The 15,979-nt window shown below is 35.3% G+C and overlaps 1 protein-coding gene across 2 annotated transcripts in view; it reads right to left on the bottom strand.

Moving 5' to 3' along the window:
• Positions 1-22: 22 nt before the first annotated feature.
• UHRF2 (ubiquitin like with PHD and ring finger domains 2) overlaps positions 23-15,979 on the bottom strand; it is a 95,186-nt gene continuing 79,229 nt past the window's right edge. The window contains exons 10-16 of one of the 2 annotated variants that reach the window (XM_005154996.3): positions 8,055-8,161; positions 5,843-6,005; positions 5,173-5,310; positions 4,247-4,367; positions 3,693-3,859; positions 2,087-2,185; positions 23-674 (exon numbers count right to left, since the gene is read on the bottom strand). In XM_005154996.3, the coding sequence (XP_005155053.1) occupies positions 528-674; positions 2,087-2,185; positions 3,693-3,859; positions 4,247-4,367; positions 5,173-5,310; positions 5,843-6,005; positions 8,055-8,161 (942 nt within the window). In that variant the 3' untranslated portion in view covers positions 23-527. The remainder of the gene's footprint in view (positions 675-2,086; positions 2,186-3,692; positions 3,860-4,246; positions 4,368-5,172; positions 5,311-5,842; positions 6,006-8,054; positions 8,162-15,979) is intronic. The other variant, XM_005154997.3, reaches the window with a different exon arrangement.

The raw sequence follows: 15,979 nt of genomic DNA, 5'->3' as shown, positions 1-15,979 counted from the left end.
GCTGGCTTAAGTGCTGTTTATGGGAGTTTTTGCCTTTTTTTTTTTTTGTGGGTTTTGTTTTGGTTTGGGTTGTTTGCTTTGTTTTTTTTCTTTTTTGTAAATCAAACCACATGGACCAGGCACAACTAATATTGAGGAGGCAGTGTGTAGCTAAAACTCCACCAAGTTTTGTTATCCCCACAATGTATTTTCCTCTGTCCTGAGGTAGTTACAAAAAAAACAAATCATAAATTAAGCATCAGCTAGGCCAGTAAGAGCTGAAGCTTTTCTTCTTTTTCTTCTTCTTCTTCTTCTCTAAAAACATTTTTTTTAACTGGCCAAAACTACCCTTGATGTTAAAAGACAGCTAAGAATTAGAGTTCTCACTACACCAGAAAGATGGCCATGATGGGAAGAGGGTTAGCTGCTTCAAAATGTGACAATATAGAGTCCCATCAAGGTGGCTGGTCCACTGTTGAATTTCTCATGTTTATTCCCCTTTACTCTCTATAAAGTCATTGAGCGAAGTACAGAAGAATCTGAGCACATCATCGCCCTTTACTGTAACCAGGGAAGAACTGGTCCAGTAGTGTCTGCAGTATCTTGTTGGGAACCATGGTGTAGCCTTTTCCCAGGTCGTAGCGGCACGCAGGGCAGGTGAAAACTTCAGCTCTGAAAGAGCGCTGTAAACAACTCTAGGTCACACAAAGACAGGGAAATAAATTATGAGAATTTTGTTTAAAACTTACAGCTTAACCAGCAAAAAATGAAGGAATCACAGTAACCAAAAATGCAACTTGCTGTATTACCAGAAAAAGGAAAACATTATGAAGCCCTCTGGTGCTTACCTCTGCCTCTATGACCAAAATGCCCTACCAAAGGAACTCTGCTCTTGGCTGAGATGTGAAACACCAAGCTGGGAAGGAATTTAAACAAATCACTGCTGGGATTTCCCCTTTATTTCCACTAGTGCCTTCCTGTGAATCACAGCCATGTCTGCAGCTTCTTTCTAGCTTCACAATCAAATTGGAAAAGTTCTTCAAGAAGGTGAACACATCAGTTATATTGTCTTAAGTGACAATCTCTATCTACCTCACCAGATAAGATTCAATTATACCTTAAAGACATATGTAAAATAACATAATCTCTTAACACACCAGCATCAGCCTGTCCTCCTTACTATGTTACCACAAGCAAAAATATATCGGGGCAGATCTGTGCTCAAACAGCAATAACAGCTTGCTGTCAAACCATTTCTTACAACTTTAACTGGATGTTATTTTGCATTTGCAAATATTTACTGACATCTTCGAATTCTGTGTTTTGTGAGTTTGATGACATTGAACTTTCTTTTCTCCAGTTTTCCAGTATCCATAATTCTACATATTTACCCCATCTGAACACTTTTAATATTTTAAGGAGCCATAATCATTACATGTGTGCAGCCCATCCATAACATAGTGATTTTTACAAAACAATATGTATCTTCTTAAACAGCGAACTTGCATTATCATATACTGTACTAGGATGATAATAGTCTGAGTCCTTTTGAGGCTCCTAGGCAGAAGAAATACTGGGTACAGCAGGCACACCTCAAGTATCACAATTCAGCACATGATCAAGATTTTATGATACATGAGTTATAAATTGACTTCAGTGGCCCTCCTACCAAACATAAACAATGTCAAGAATAACAAGATAACATAACTTACTTCAAATGATTGTCATATATTTACATCCTTTGAAATAAGTGTTACACAATAATAAAACCTGGTTTTATTCCTTAGCTATGTCAAATTAAATTATTGTGACTGTATCATCACCAGCTCCTGGACCAAACCAATTAGTAGTGTAGTTCTACTGATCACAAAGGAATGACAGCAATGCCAAACTTCACTCATGTCTACCAGGAACTATACCAAACATACTTCCAGATTTTATTACATAAAATTAAGCTTACCTAACAATAACTGAATGCAAACTTGTTGCATGTTTCTGCTCAGAATGTTAGGCAATAATTACTGTCTTCCTAGAATACATATGACTTTGGTGACTGGTGTCTCAGAACTAAGAAAACAGCCCAGAGCAAGATCGAATTTATTCTTACTTTACAGACGTTGTGGAGGCACTCTGTTGTCACTGGCTGGTACACCAGCTCCTGGCAGCAGACACACATAAAGGATTGTTCCAGTTTCTTCAGAAAATTCTAGTGTAGGGCAAAAGAATAAAAAAAGCCAAGCTCTATTACAGTTCTTATAATGCAACTTACTATATAAAGATGATGAACTTCCAGAAGTTTTAAAGTCCTCCATATCCTTACCTCTAGCTTTCTAAAAGTAATCATGAAGCAGGCCCATAACTGCTTAATTTCCCTGCTCTTCCACAAATCAAGAAACTAATATTTTAAAGAATATTTACTTGTTTGTATCAGTATTGTTATAAACAAAATGAAACAGCCCATAGGGCCCTTCATGCCTGATTCTTAGCTAAGCTCATAAAATTCAGTAATTATGTTTAGTAACTGCAGCTAGAAATTTGCATGTGCCTGAAAGATCTCTGCTTCTCTGCCAAGGGAACAACTTCTGCTAAGAAAGCCACTGCTGCACCTCCTCCTGTGCTTATGGATTAATGGCTGGTTAATGGTTTCTTCTCTCCTCAGGCCAAATTCTCTGCAGAAAACCTCCCTGGTTTTCACATCTTCTCAGGGCACCTCTGAGAAACATCAAGATACATTTGTAATCAGGTGTTTTACACACACAAACATGCTTATCTTCAGTATGTCAGTGATTTCCAAGTATCTCAAGAACAGAAGCTTGGGCATGTAACAAACAGCAAATCTAAAGGCAATCACAATATGGTTCCTTGTAATAATTTTTAAAATACCAGACTTATCTTAAACCATATTTAGTTAAAGGCAGGTGTTTCAAGCAGAAATATTTACATTTTCACAGTAGCAATCCAAAGCTACCAGTAACTCCCACTGTCTTCAGTGGCAACCAAATGGAATTCTTTTTTTGACTTGTTGAATGCCTGTGTCTATAATCTCTTTATCATGAGCTACTGTAGTGCGAGGCATCCCTGCCCATAGCAACAGGGTTGGAACTAGATGATCTGTAATGTCCTTTCCAACCCAAACCATTCTATGATTCTATGATTCATGCTATTTTCTTGACATTTAGAGGGAGGAAAATATTTGTTCTCTTACTTAAGTTTTCCTTTCTACAGAGTGAAATAATCTAGATATGAATGAAAATATTTTCATTTCCTATCTAAATTTGAAGATGACAATACTTCCATCTTCTTAAACAAAGCAAGCAAGCTGCATTTTCTGTCATAAAATTATTTTCTCTGTAAACGAAAAGTAGTGACTAGAACCATCTTTCTTCATGTCTGATTTCTCACATCAGCACAGTACAATTTTAGTGAAAACACACTCCCTGCAAAACTGAAAAAAAAAAGCCACTTCTAACTTCAAAATATTTTTGAGCAAGAAAAGATCTCTATTATGCAGGTGTCAGATGAACCATCAATAGCAAATTGCACAAGTGAGGATTATTTCCTCGAAATCAAAGTCTTAAACCCAAAAAGAATGCTAGATATAGTCAGTATTCAACATAAGTCCAACAAGCAAAGTAGGTTTTAAGAAAGATTCAAGATTCCTCTTAGAAGTTTAAAGAAAAGGTAATTAAAAATCATGCATGCAGCAAACATACTGGTCCTTCCTTAAGAGAAGCAAGTACTTCATCCCACAGTTTCTGGTTCATTGTGTCTTCTCTTATCAGCCATTGCTGCTCTTGAGTCAGCTGGAAAGCCTCTCCTTTCCCTCCGTCTCCCATCCTCATGGCTTTTTTGGGTGTACTCATAGGTTCCTCTATACCTGCTTAAGATTATGACCATCAGACACAGTAAGAACAGAACATTAGTCTGAACTAATAAAAGGTAGTCCATGTTTCTAGAAGACTGAAACACTCCTGAGATTTGGCCATCAAATCCACGCTCCAACACATACTGTACAGCACTGTTTTGGATTGCAGCACACAAACACACAGAAGACTGCTCATTTTTCTGCAGAGCTTAAGAGAAAGAACTGTAAGAGTCATAAATAAGATCCCTACACTAATACTTAATAACAGAGAATGTGCTTATCAGTTTACATTAGTATTCCAAGTAACTTCACACTTCCACAAAATTTTCATGCTACCAGCCTAATAAACGTAACACGACAGAATTTGCTGATGAATGCTAAAAAAATAAAACCAAAAAATACCATCAATTGTCCTTTTCTGGTTTCCATTGCTTTGCCTGGTTGGCTCCTGTTTCACAGTTTGCTTTTTAACCTTATCCTTCTTCTCCTTACTAGCCATGGCTTCCAAATAACCTTCTGGATACTAAAATAAAAAAGCACAGGTATAAAACAAAACCCACTGGCACACAAGAATTCCCGAATACCAACAAGACTATTATCTAAAAGACTTCAAAACCCTGTGACTACATATTAAAGTATCTACAAAAAAGTTTTTAAAACCAGACATGATGGAGAAAATGCTTAAATTAGTATTTATTACTCAGAAAGTGTAGTCAAGTCAAAGAATCTAATCTAGACTTGACTGTATTGAAAAGAACCCAATACCCGTATCTGTGCCCTTACAACTATGCAAATCAGCTAGGCAAAGCTGAAGATGATGGCATGCTGCAAGATATACCACTGCCTTGCTGAATAAAAAACAGTATGTTAGTTCTTTCTATCTTTTGAGTATTCTGCAATTCCAAAGTCCTTATGGGTCAGTTGATTTCTGTGCCTGAAATGCAGTCACACAAACCACTCAGTCACATGGAGAGAAAAGTATATAAAATTCACAAGTTTTTCAATTTCTCAGACAGACTCAGCTACGTACAAATTCTAAAATTCTTATAAAATCCTTTCCATCATAATGATCACAAAACTGTATTCAAACTCTTAATTTTCCAATCCATATATGCAAAGCAATTCACTGCTAAGGCAGAACACTTCATCCACTGCTGGGTCACTAATACAGGATCTTTCAGTCAGATAATCTACAGTGTTTTTTGACATTAAATTCTGCCACAGTGAAGAAAAAAACAAAAAAAAGAAAGAGGGGTTAATTTAACTATTTGTGGAATTTATTTAATGGAACTCAGAACAAAAACAACTCCATAAGTACTGATTCAAACCTGTACACTTAGACCCAGTTTCTTTGAGCGCTCCATTCCTTCTGAAGTCCAAGGTGCAGGCTCAACATCATCTCTCCTCAAAAGGTAACGCCAAACTAAAAATCCACATTTTCCAATTTCTGGCCAGTATTTTACCACCTAAAGATCAAAACGAAATTACTGACATTATTTTATCACAAGCCAAACACATGCATATGGTCATGTTTTCATAGTTTCATTGTTCAAGAAGAAACAAGCAGACTAAGTTATACATTACTATTACACAACAACTCTTCCCTCAATGCAAAATTTTTGTATTTTTGATAGAGTGCTCTTAAAAGGTAAACAACTTTATTTCAGATGCTGAGAAGTCATTAAATGCACAAAGAACTAAGATATAGTTGGATGGCTTGAAGAAATACTTTAATTCCAGCAATGAATATGACTCAGGCACAAATAAAGCAGGTTACATATTCAACTTTATACATCCTATTATGGATTATGTTCTATCATCACTGCACTGCATAATTTTATTTTAGTTCTCTGCAGAATAAGCTAAGGCTAAAAAGCTATCATAAATAAAAAAGAATTACTTCTTTTAAGTAATAATGAATAATTTGCAATGTAACATGAGACTTTTTAAAACAAATGATGAAAAATGTTATGCTGCACTCAGGAGAAAGACGAATACCTTGTAAATGCCGTCATATCTGTTGCCTTCCTCTGGGGCATATTTGCTGATTCGCCGTCCTTTTGAACTGCGCACTACTCTGACTGGCTTACCAGCCCTCCAGTTCTTAGACTCTGCTCCATTTTTGTCATCCAGTGGGGCATCACAGTTAAGGGCCAATGCCCTAGAAAGAGATTTAAAATTTTCATACACTAGACTGCTTCACACGACAGATTCTTGCGAATTAATGTAATTAAGTCATATTTATTTCCCTTGTCTAATATGCTTAATCACACAGCATAGAATTTTCCAGTACATTCTTTAACAGCTGCAGAAGTAGTGAAAGCGGTAAGATCCATTCTCCCATGTATGGTAAGAAAAAAGAACCAGGAACTCAAACATTTTGTTGTCAAGATTTCAGATGAAAACTCAGCTGAAAGAGCTAAATAAAACAAGCCAATCCATTCAGATCCAATAGCCTTCATTTTTAAAACTAATTCTTTCCTAAATAGCACTGAGGGAACTGAAAGAAAATTGTAACAAAAGACAAACTTTCTCTATCACTATCCCATTCAGCTGCAGATTTTATGGCTCTTTACGTGTGTACAAAAAGTAATGAATATGGCGAAAAACACTATGCAGAAAAAAGTACATAGTAACCACCCAAAAAAACTCTTAAGTAACTGAAATCTCTCACATAATACATACTTTGCCTCAGAGTAGAAGTTATATAATGGTAGTTAACTCAAGGGCAATAAACCTTTTTATCCACTAACTACATAAAGACCCTCTTCTAGAAATCTGGAGCAAGACACTATGAATACCTACTAGACTAAGCTGCTGAAATGAATAGTATTTCTACTTCCACAGCCTGATTTGATCATGGATGGAAAACCATTCAGAATCAGATTCAAATTAAACCATGGATCTCAGAACAGATGATATAATACAGTTTTAGAACAGCCATGGTAAAAGTATAAAACCCACATTACACAGGACAGTAAGAGACAGGCATACAATACCAACTCTAAAATGCTTCCTACATAAAAACAAAACTTAAAAAAGGAGAAGTAAAATATCTGGAAAAATAAATTAACCAATACTGACTCAACTACATGGAGTTATCATGATCTTTAGTATCAAAATGCTTGAAAACTTGAATCAAAATCAGTAACTGAGAGCAGAACCTGACTGTACTCCATGCAAACTAATACCTGCAAAAACACAAGGCAAGTTTTGACAGTGGATTTCTCATTTGTCAACAGCAGAGGAACGCTGAGACTCTGGAGTCCAGCTTTTAAGTCTGTTTCCCAATGCAAATTTGCTCTATTCACTAAGTAAGCTTGTAAACATTTTGCTTAAATCTACTTCTATCTTCCTTCCGTCCTTGTTCTTGTTCACATCATGTCCTCCCTTTACCTCCCCCCTCTCAGCAGCCAAGTCAGGCTTTCCTTTCTCCTGGAAGCACCATCAAAAAGCAAAGAATCCTTCTACACTCTGCTTAACAGCAGCAGATCTATCTAAAAGCAGATCTGGCAAAGTAAAGGTCTCAGTCAATGTCAGTACCCTACTGGTTTTAAGTGGTCAGTTGCATATGAAAGAGTATGCTCTTAGAAACAGAAAAGGTCAGAGAATTCTTTGTTGAGGCAGACTTTTAGAGGATGTGAAAGTATTTCAAACAGATTTCTAATTTTTTTTTACATATATTTTCATTCTCAAGCACCTCTTTTTGATATAGCAACACCCTAATTCCTTGCTCTTCATAGAAAAACTATGATGGAAACAAGGGCTAGCAAAATAGTGAAGATTTCTTCTAATATGGGAAAACGAACATGCTTTCTTCCCACTTAATTTCCCTAATTGCTTTAGACATTGAAGAAGAAATTTAAAAAGAAACACCCAGAACATAAAACTTTCACCCAAGAGTTCTGTCAAACATCTCATTACATTAAAAACAGAGTCCTCTGAAGAAAGTTGTAGGACAATTTTAACCAGAGACATAACTACTAGCAGCACCATCAATACAGCAATATTTAATTGAAGTGCATGTTCCTTTATATCAACAAAACATAATGCTCGATAAAATGACTCTGAGCAACAAGAGGAACCACTGTTTACACAACCAGTACATATAGGAGTGAATGAATATAGTAAAATACTAGTTTTTAATCAAAGCACTACAACCCAGATCTTTTGTTCTGGAATACTTTTAAATTACATCTTCAAAACTTACCTATTCATGTGTGTTAATGTCTGATCAAATGAATGTTCTCCAATCCTTTTATTGCCAGAAAGATCTCTACCTCCACTCCCAGTGTAAGTGAATTCATCTCCTCGATCCTGTGCAAGAAGATTATCCTTCATTTTAACACTGGGAGCAACTCAATCAAAAAGGAAATGTGACTTAATTTGTTCTATTTACTCAGACAGAGAAAAACTATACTCCAAGACATGGAAATATGTGTTTCCAATTTCAGCATCACTGTCCTTCTACAGCAGTTGTGCCAGCACAAAGCTACTGGTCTGGATTTAACATATTCAACAGAAAGTTCTTAGTAAAAACTTGCCGTAAAAAAAGTGGGACTTTTGAATATTTTAAAAAGCTGTTTTTTGGGGGGAAAAAAAAAATACTCCGAGGAAGAGAACACATCCTACTGAGCGGTTACTTGCTCCAGAGCTTTCATTTAGTTTACATGTATATCATGTTTGTAAAATACATAAATAACTTGGAGGGACCACTTCAGCAGTCTGTTCAAGGGACTAAGTGCTAATAAGTAGAAATAGCTATGGCTTACATGCAAGGCAGGTGTTTTAATGCAGTAATAATCCCAGCTCTTCTGAACTAGTAAAAATTTAAACTCATCTAGATTAGCATTTTGTAAACTGATATAATTCTGTAGTATATTTCTTATGTAGGAGTTTCTTTAAATTGAAGGAAGGTTGATAAGAATTTTTACCATGAACTGTAAAACCAGTCAAAATTTACATAAATGTAACTAAAGTCAGTATTACTATTTTCTTCAGGAAATATGTCACAGAAATTCATATTACTACTGGCAAATTCAAGTATTCCTATAAATATATATATAAGCACACATATATATACACACACTCTAAAAATAGATTAATATGATATCTCTTCAGAGAAACAAATTTTGTCTGTTATCATGAAGCAACAGTAGAAGATAAATACTTGATAGGAAAATAATGTTTATAAGAATTTTTATAGCAAAAACTTGTACATGTACACAGTAGTAAACTTCAGCCAATTTCTTACCACTATTAAAAGTCTGACACTATTTAGGATCCAGTGCAAGACTGTTACAGATACTTCATGAACGACAACAGCAGAAAAAGAGGAAGTTAGAAAGAGAAATGCTGTTTGAACAAAGCCATATAATAATCATAAGAAATATGTTTATTTTATTCTGTGTAGGGAAAACCGACAGAAATTCAGCTGCAGAGTTATTTATCCTGAAAAAAAAATATCTAGATATAATAACAAGCATGTGCTAAGAAATATTAAATATTAAATGAAATATTCAAACCTAACAAAGACATGCGTAAACTCTGGTATACCCTCTCTTAAAATAGTTTAATTACTCTGCTCAGTGAATTCCTAAAAAATAACAGAAATATAATGACATTGTATGAGGACAATATATGAAACAACTTCAAAAGAATGAAAGACCAACAAGACAGGAACTATTTACGTTCCTGTACTTCCAGTACCAAAGAAAGTACTGAATAGACTTTTTTTTGTATAACAGACAAACATAAACCAAAGAGAAACTGCTATAGACTTAGGCCAGAAAAAACTCCAGCAAGAAGGCATAAATGCAACAGTTTCACAATTACCTACTGGAACACACTTCTTTAGAAAATGGGTTAAATGTAACAGGCCTAAAAACATCAATCTTCCAATGTCTTCAGAGTAAGACTGGGTGATTCTCTGGGTGGTAGTCCTTAGTCACAGGCAACCACAAGACATTGTGCTTGAAGAGACAGCATAAAGCCTATGCATAAACATTCACCTCTTAAAACAGATTCCACATTTGATTTTTTTTTAATTATGCAACTGTTCTATGCATAAATAGGCAAAAGTATATGGATTTGGAGGAAACTGGAAATCCAAGGGAAAGAAAATGGGGGACAAACAACAATTATGTAATTATAGCAATTATATTACAGGTCAAGTAACAAGATGATGGCATCTCTTAAAATTTCCCTGCATAAGAAAGACTCATTTCTTCCATAACTTCCCAGAAGAACTACACTCATTTATTTCACATCAGATATACAGGGAGCAAAGACACACAGTTCTTAGAATCTGAGAAAAATCATAAGAGATCTTGTCATACAGGGCACTGACCTGGACTGGATGAAGAGAAATGGGGAGGACATTTGAACCTCTGATATGAGAGCAACTCCTAAACAATAAGAGGAAGAAAGCTCAGGAGAGTATGTAAGCTCTAGCAGAGAGAGAACATTTAGAATGACAAGAGTAAATGATGCACAGAGAATCCTTAAAAGTGGAGTAAATGTAGGTATGAATATAGTCGATGACAAGCAGAATTGAAATGGGGATACATTAGTCTGGAGACCCAATGGGAGACCTACAGAACCTACTTCCAGCAGGGTTATGGTGTTTTACTCTGAAAGCAGAGTATGCCAGGAATATTCACCAGCTTGTTATTAGAGATCTTCTGATGAATAATGACTTATTAAAACAATTTTGCAACAGCTTTGAGTTCTGTGTCTTATCTATAGACAATGTAGGATCTTCCTACCACCCAAACCAATGTCCAACTGACAGCCTGTGAGTGACAGGTAAAGGGGGAAAGCTATTTTTTCCTTCATGGGATCAAAATGCAGAACTCAAGATACGGATACTGCTGTAAATTCTGCATTCAGGCTGCATTCATTTGGCAAAATCAATTATTGACGTCTGCTTTAACAAACAAAATAACTGTCAAAAAAGCTATTAAATATTCTCTTCTGTTTCTTCTTTCCCCCATTTTCTTACCTTAAAGTATGCAATTCTGCCTTTTCTGCTTTCCACAGCTTAATTCAACTTTCCTGCACTAAAACTTTCCTTCAACAGCTAGTAAGACCTTCATTATTCTGTCTTCTCTTAATGCCTTCTGTATGTCTTTCTTATGTTGTCTCCATAAAGTTATCTCTTAACTGTCCTGTTTGTAAAGTTTGATCACATTAAAGAGCAAATGAACTTCACCCACTGAAGAATAACAAAAGTAAAATTCCGAATTCCACATGATTCTGACCACATGGTTTCTATGGGTTGCTTTTACGCAGCAGCTGACAGGGGCATCAGCTACTTCAAGTTACTGGCATATCAGCTATTTCAAGGTAGCTCTCAATTATTTTTTTCTTTACATTAACATCTCTGGTATTATACTCAAACTTTGGTCCCACCATATACACAAAACAATTGCATTTATCATTTATTAAAATAAGCTGTTACAAACACAGATTTTCTAGATGAGCTTCAACCTTCAGTTTGAAAAAATAGTGTCTTACTGGCTTTTTTGATACAAGAAACCCCAAAATTTCATCAGTTCATCAACTTCTCAATTCACCAGTTTCACTTTTGTAAAATGCGACAAATAAAGGTGAAGATTCTGATTAAAATGACAAAGCAAAATAGGAAATACTAAGCCTTTTTACATGAAATTTTTAAATCTAAGATAAATACTGAGACAATTATATTTGAAATTATCTTCTCTCACTTGCAGTAGGAATACCTGAAACTGAATCATGCCATCATTCATCTCCATTAAAACCTCATGTGTTTGTATGCATGTAAGTGCTGTCAACATTGGTCTGTCTGCCCAATTGTCTGATTTATTTTTGATAATTTCATAGTTTAGCGCTGCAGTAAAAGGTGCCAATTAAAAATTAAGGGCTAAATTGCATATTTAATCTATAAATCAATAAAATACCTCTTGCATTAAGTGCAAAGGTTGAATATATCATGATCTATGTTTCTGAGCCTTCCCTGCAACTGCCCTCGACAGCAAAAACATGACGCTATTGTGGCATATTCCACCACGATGAAAACATTTAACCATTTTAGTGTAAGACAATCTGAACCTCTGAACAGTAAGAAAGCCAGCTTCAAAGCAGGAAATAGCTGAAAGTGGCTAACTGGTGATAGAATTAGGTCAGCATTTTGAAATATAAATTCTAAATGAAATTACTAGACAACTACTGCACATGCAACCACTTCCTGAGGTTTTCCTCATTCATTTCCAGGTTCAGTGCGAAAATGGTAGACTACCAGACCTTTAAACTAAACATTAATATGTAAATAATTCAGGCTACCCTGGATTCATTATCTTTTGCTCCTTTCAAAATCAGTTCTGACTTCAAACCAGGTTCACTGAAGATATAACAGACGGAAAGCCTTTTCAGGTCGAAGACACCTGCCTGTACTGGGAGATTACTTAGGAAATAAAACAAGTTTTTGAGACAACATTTTTTAATTACAGTTATCTCTGACAACCCGTTGAGATTGCTGCTTGATTGCTTTTCTGGTATTAAAAAAAAAAAAGCTGCAATCTGTATGAGTAATTTAACTAGCCAACTATAATCCTAGTTATAGCAAGGCAAGGAAAATCTTGTCTGTCTAGAAGACATGCACTTACATTCGTTTATCTCTCTATATAATTAGAATTGGTTACTTTCATCCTTCTTTCATTTCCTGCATCTAATCAAGTGCTTAATATAATAGGAATCAATTTTCATAGATGTTCATGTGAAAAGTCTATGAAGTGTGGCAAGAAACTCATGTATGATGCAACAAAGATTAGAATAATTATGCTCGTTGTTCAGAGTTTTATGAAGGGAACAGATTGATGATTTATTGCACCAGTATGACCAGTCTCTTGAAAATGCATTAAATTCAGAAAGAAAGTATTTCAGTATGTTAGGCATTCACAACCAGAAGCCAAGGCCTATGTCCTTGACCTAAGGCACTATTCCAGACAGAATGTTTCCTGGAAAGATTAAACAGAAAAAGAGCTGAACAGTGCTTTCCTGAGCACTGGCAGCATTAATTTCTGCTTTCTAATCTGCTTTATCATTGTGTCAAATGGGTTCTCAATGCTTTAGAAACAATTGGATATGCAAAGTGCTGCAAATGAAATATGCAAATGAATAGGCAGATGAGACTACTTTGATAGACGTAGTACTAGCAGTAAAAAAAATACAAAAAGCCACTCTGTAACAAAATAAGGTGTTCCAGAGTGTGAAAGTGATTCTGAATATAATGCAGGCACAGAGGAGACAATGAATTTCAGAAAATAATACAAGAAAGGTAATTTTTAGTATAAATTAACATTTTGTACAGACTGATAGCTAACAATATGGAGTAACAGAAAAGATGGAGAGGAGACTGTTGCACGATAAAAGATGTCCTGCAGATCTGAAACACAAGTATTATAGCTAGTGCCCTACAAATTACAACTTTGTCCTTAGTATTGGAAGTAACAAGGGTAAACAAATAACACATACAAGAGAAATTGAAGATATTTGGTAGATATTGAGTAGTGAGATATTGGGGTTTTTTCACATTACACTGGAGCTCCAAGCAGGTCCCAAAACAGTAGGGTGCTGAGCCCCTGGAAACGTGATGGCTTTTGCAAAAAGCAAGTTTCATGGCTTCAAGATCAGGTTTTCAGCTACATGGTTGATCCAAGTGACTCACAATAGACACTCTCAGTGTAATGGCTGTAATTAACTTGTTATGTTGGATTCTCAGTACTATAAAAGTACTATAAAAGAGAGGTGAAGAAATTGGAAAAACTGTTCCCTTGGCAACATAGTCAGCATGGCATGATAATTCAGAAAACTTTTATAGCATACTACATCTCTTTTCTATGAGGGCTCCCACTGGATTCGGATGATCCAGATAAGCCTAGCAAACTGGTTAATAAAGCTGCAAGTCATACACATATCTAGGCAAACTGCTAGTCACAACGGTCTTTGGATATAAACCACTTTAACCCAGACATGAAGCTCCCATTCCCACTTGATTTGGATTTAAAGGCATTTAAGTATGTAACTTGCTACAGCACTGGCACTGCACCTTTGGCAGTGGTGCAACTGATCAAGTGCTTCCACTGTGCAATGCACACTAAGCAGAGGTTCTGAAACATTCTAACCTGACCACAACATTTGCTTGGACAAATTCAGTGAGCTAAACAGTGTTGATTTACAATTATACTATTTCAAACAAGTGGAATAACACTGACACCTTGAAACTGATTACCCACACACAAGATTAAGGCAAAACCAGAAAATACTTAAAACGGCAGTCAACCTCTTTCATGATGTAGTTTGTGAATCCTACGTTCCAGGCACTGAATGGTTTGGTATAGAGTATCAATGAATCTAAGAAACGAGTTTATCTGCCTGGGTCCCTTTTGAGTCACTACAGATGCTATTCTCATTTACATTCTCTGAATCTTTTAAAAGAAGATGTGAACGATCACAGCAGGTACTGTTCTCCATGAGATTCTGAATCTTAGTTTCCTGTGTGATCCTATACACAAAAACACTTAAAGAAGAAACAATCTTTGTTCATATTAAACTAAGCACACCACACAACAAGTTTACATCTTTACAGCACTAACTCAATCCAGCAGAAACATGGATCTTCAAACTTTTGAATGGCAGTTTAAACCTTGATACATAAACCTAATGACACAAAACAGGAAGGCAATTTTTCAACACAAAAGTGAAATTTCTTCAGCTACTTGATTAGATGAACAGACAAATTAAAATACTTTTATAATGAACTTTTATCACTCATCACTTTGATCAGTGATCTGTTAATCAGTTCGTTTGAACAATGATACTGTTAATACCCAATATCTAGTTTTTAAATGTTAGTCTATTCTGAAAAAATTCTTTGATTTTCAGTTCCTGAAAGACTTCTCAATTTCTTCAGCTAATGTTTCCATTTTGGTTACTATAAAGAACAAGACCAGGAGATCAGCAATATTATCATATTTGAGACTCTAAAGCTAATTATTGTAATACCCTCTCTTAAATAGGTAAGCCATGTGTCACTATAATTCAAGGTTAAATATTTTCAAGAGATAGATTAATGTGTAAACATTTATATGCATGTACTTAAGAATGAGGTTAAGCTTCATATGCAAAACAATTTCACTCATTGCTCTTTCTGTAAACTATGACTGTACCCCTTCAATCCTATACTGACAGAACTCATCATTGCTGAGCACTCAAATACTTCCCAACTTGGGCAACTTGTGGACAAATCTGGGTCTGCAGAACTTTAAGTTTCCAAAGATACAGAATAAAAATGGCATGATCCAAAAGCTAGACAGTAAATTCTATTTCCCACAATGTATTTTTACAATTATTTTACCCCAATAGTGAACTGTTAGTTTAAACCCACAGAAAGTGTTTTAAGATGGCAGCAGTGTGCTTAAATAGTGCATAAAGTTTAGAAACATAGAGTAATAGTCTTCCAAACGTATTTCTCAATTCTGTAAAAACTTATATACAAGTGCCTATGTCATGCCACTGAAATTCAAGTAAGAGTCATCTCTCTTGTTCTCATACAATAAAGTGACTAGATATAAGCAGAGGGTTTTATCTGAACTTTTATTTAGAAGTTTCATTTGTGGAAGAAGATGCTGTACTTAGGATATTTGTGAGCATAGAATTTGATTTTTCTGTGGATAACCTTATAAGAGTTTAATTTCAACCTCTTCCTAAAAAAATATTTTAAAAAATTAAGAAAAAAAAAATAAACCCAGAGATAACAGAAGTAAACTTGGAGATAAAATCTGGTATATGAAAAAAAAAAAAAGAAAAACTAATTCCAAAAATGCACCTGGGGAAAAAAAAATCCCCCTTGTATGCTACTTTAGAGAACTGCAAAAAAGCTAACATTCATACAAATTTTTAGGGTATCTTCTGCAATGTTTCATCCGGACTATTCTTCTTCAAAATTATGTATGTCATCTGGACTATGACAGTACTTCGGTATCCACAAAACCACATAATCACTTAGGTGAACTAGAAAAGACATGCAAAGGATCCAATTAAGTTTATTAAATACTTTCAAGTGAATAATTACAGCAGCAGAAAAAAAGGAGACAT

Source organism: Melopsittacus undulatus, chromosome Z (assembly GCF_012275295.1).
Source record: "Melopsittacus undulatus isolate bMelUnd1 chromosome Z, bMelUnd1.mat.Z, whole genome shotgun sequence".
Taxonomy (NCBI): Eukaryota; Metazoa; Chordata; class Aves; order Psittaciformes; family Psittaculidae; genus Melopsittacus; species Melopsittacus undulatus.
The sequence above is the reverse complement of the archived record's forward strand: the minus strand, read 5'-3'. Positions and strand labels throughout refer to the sequence as shown.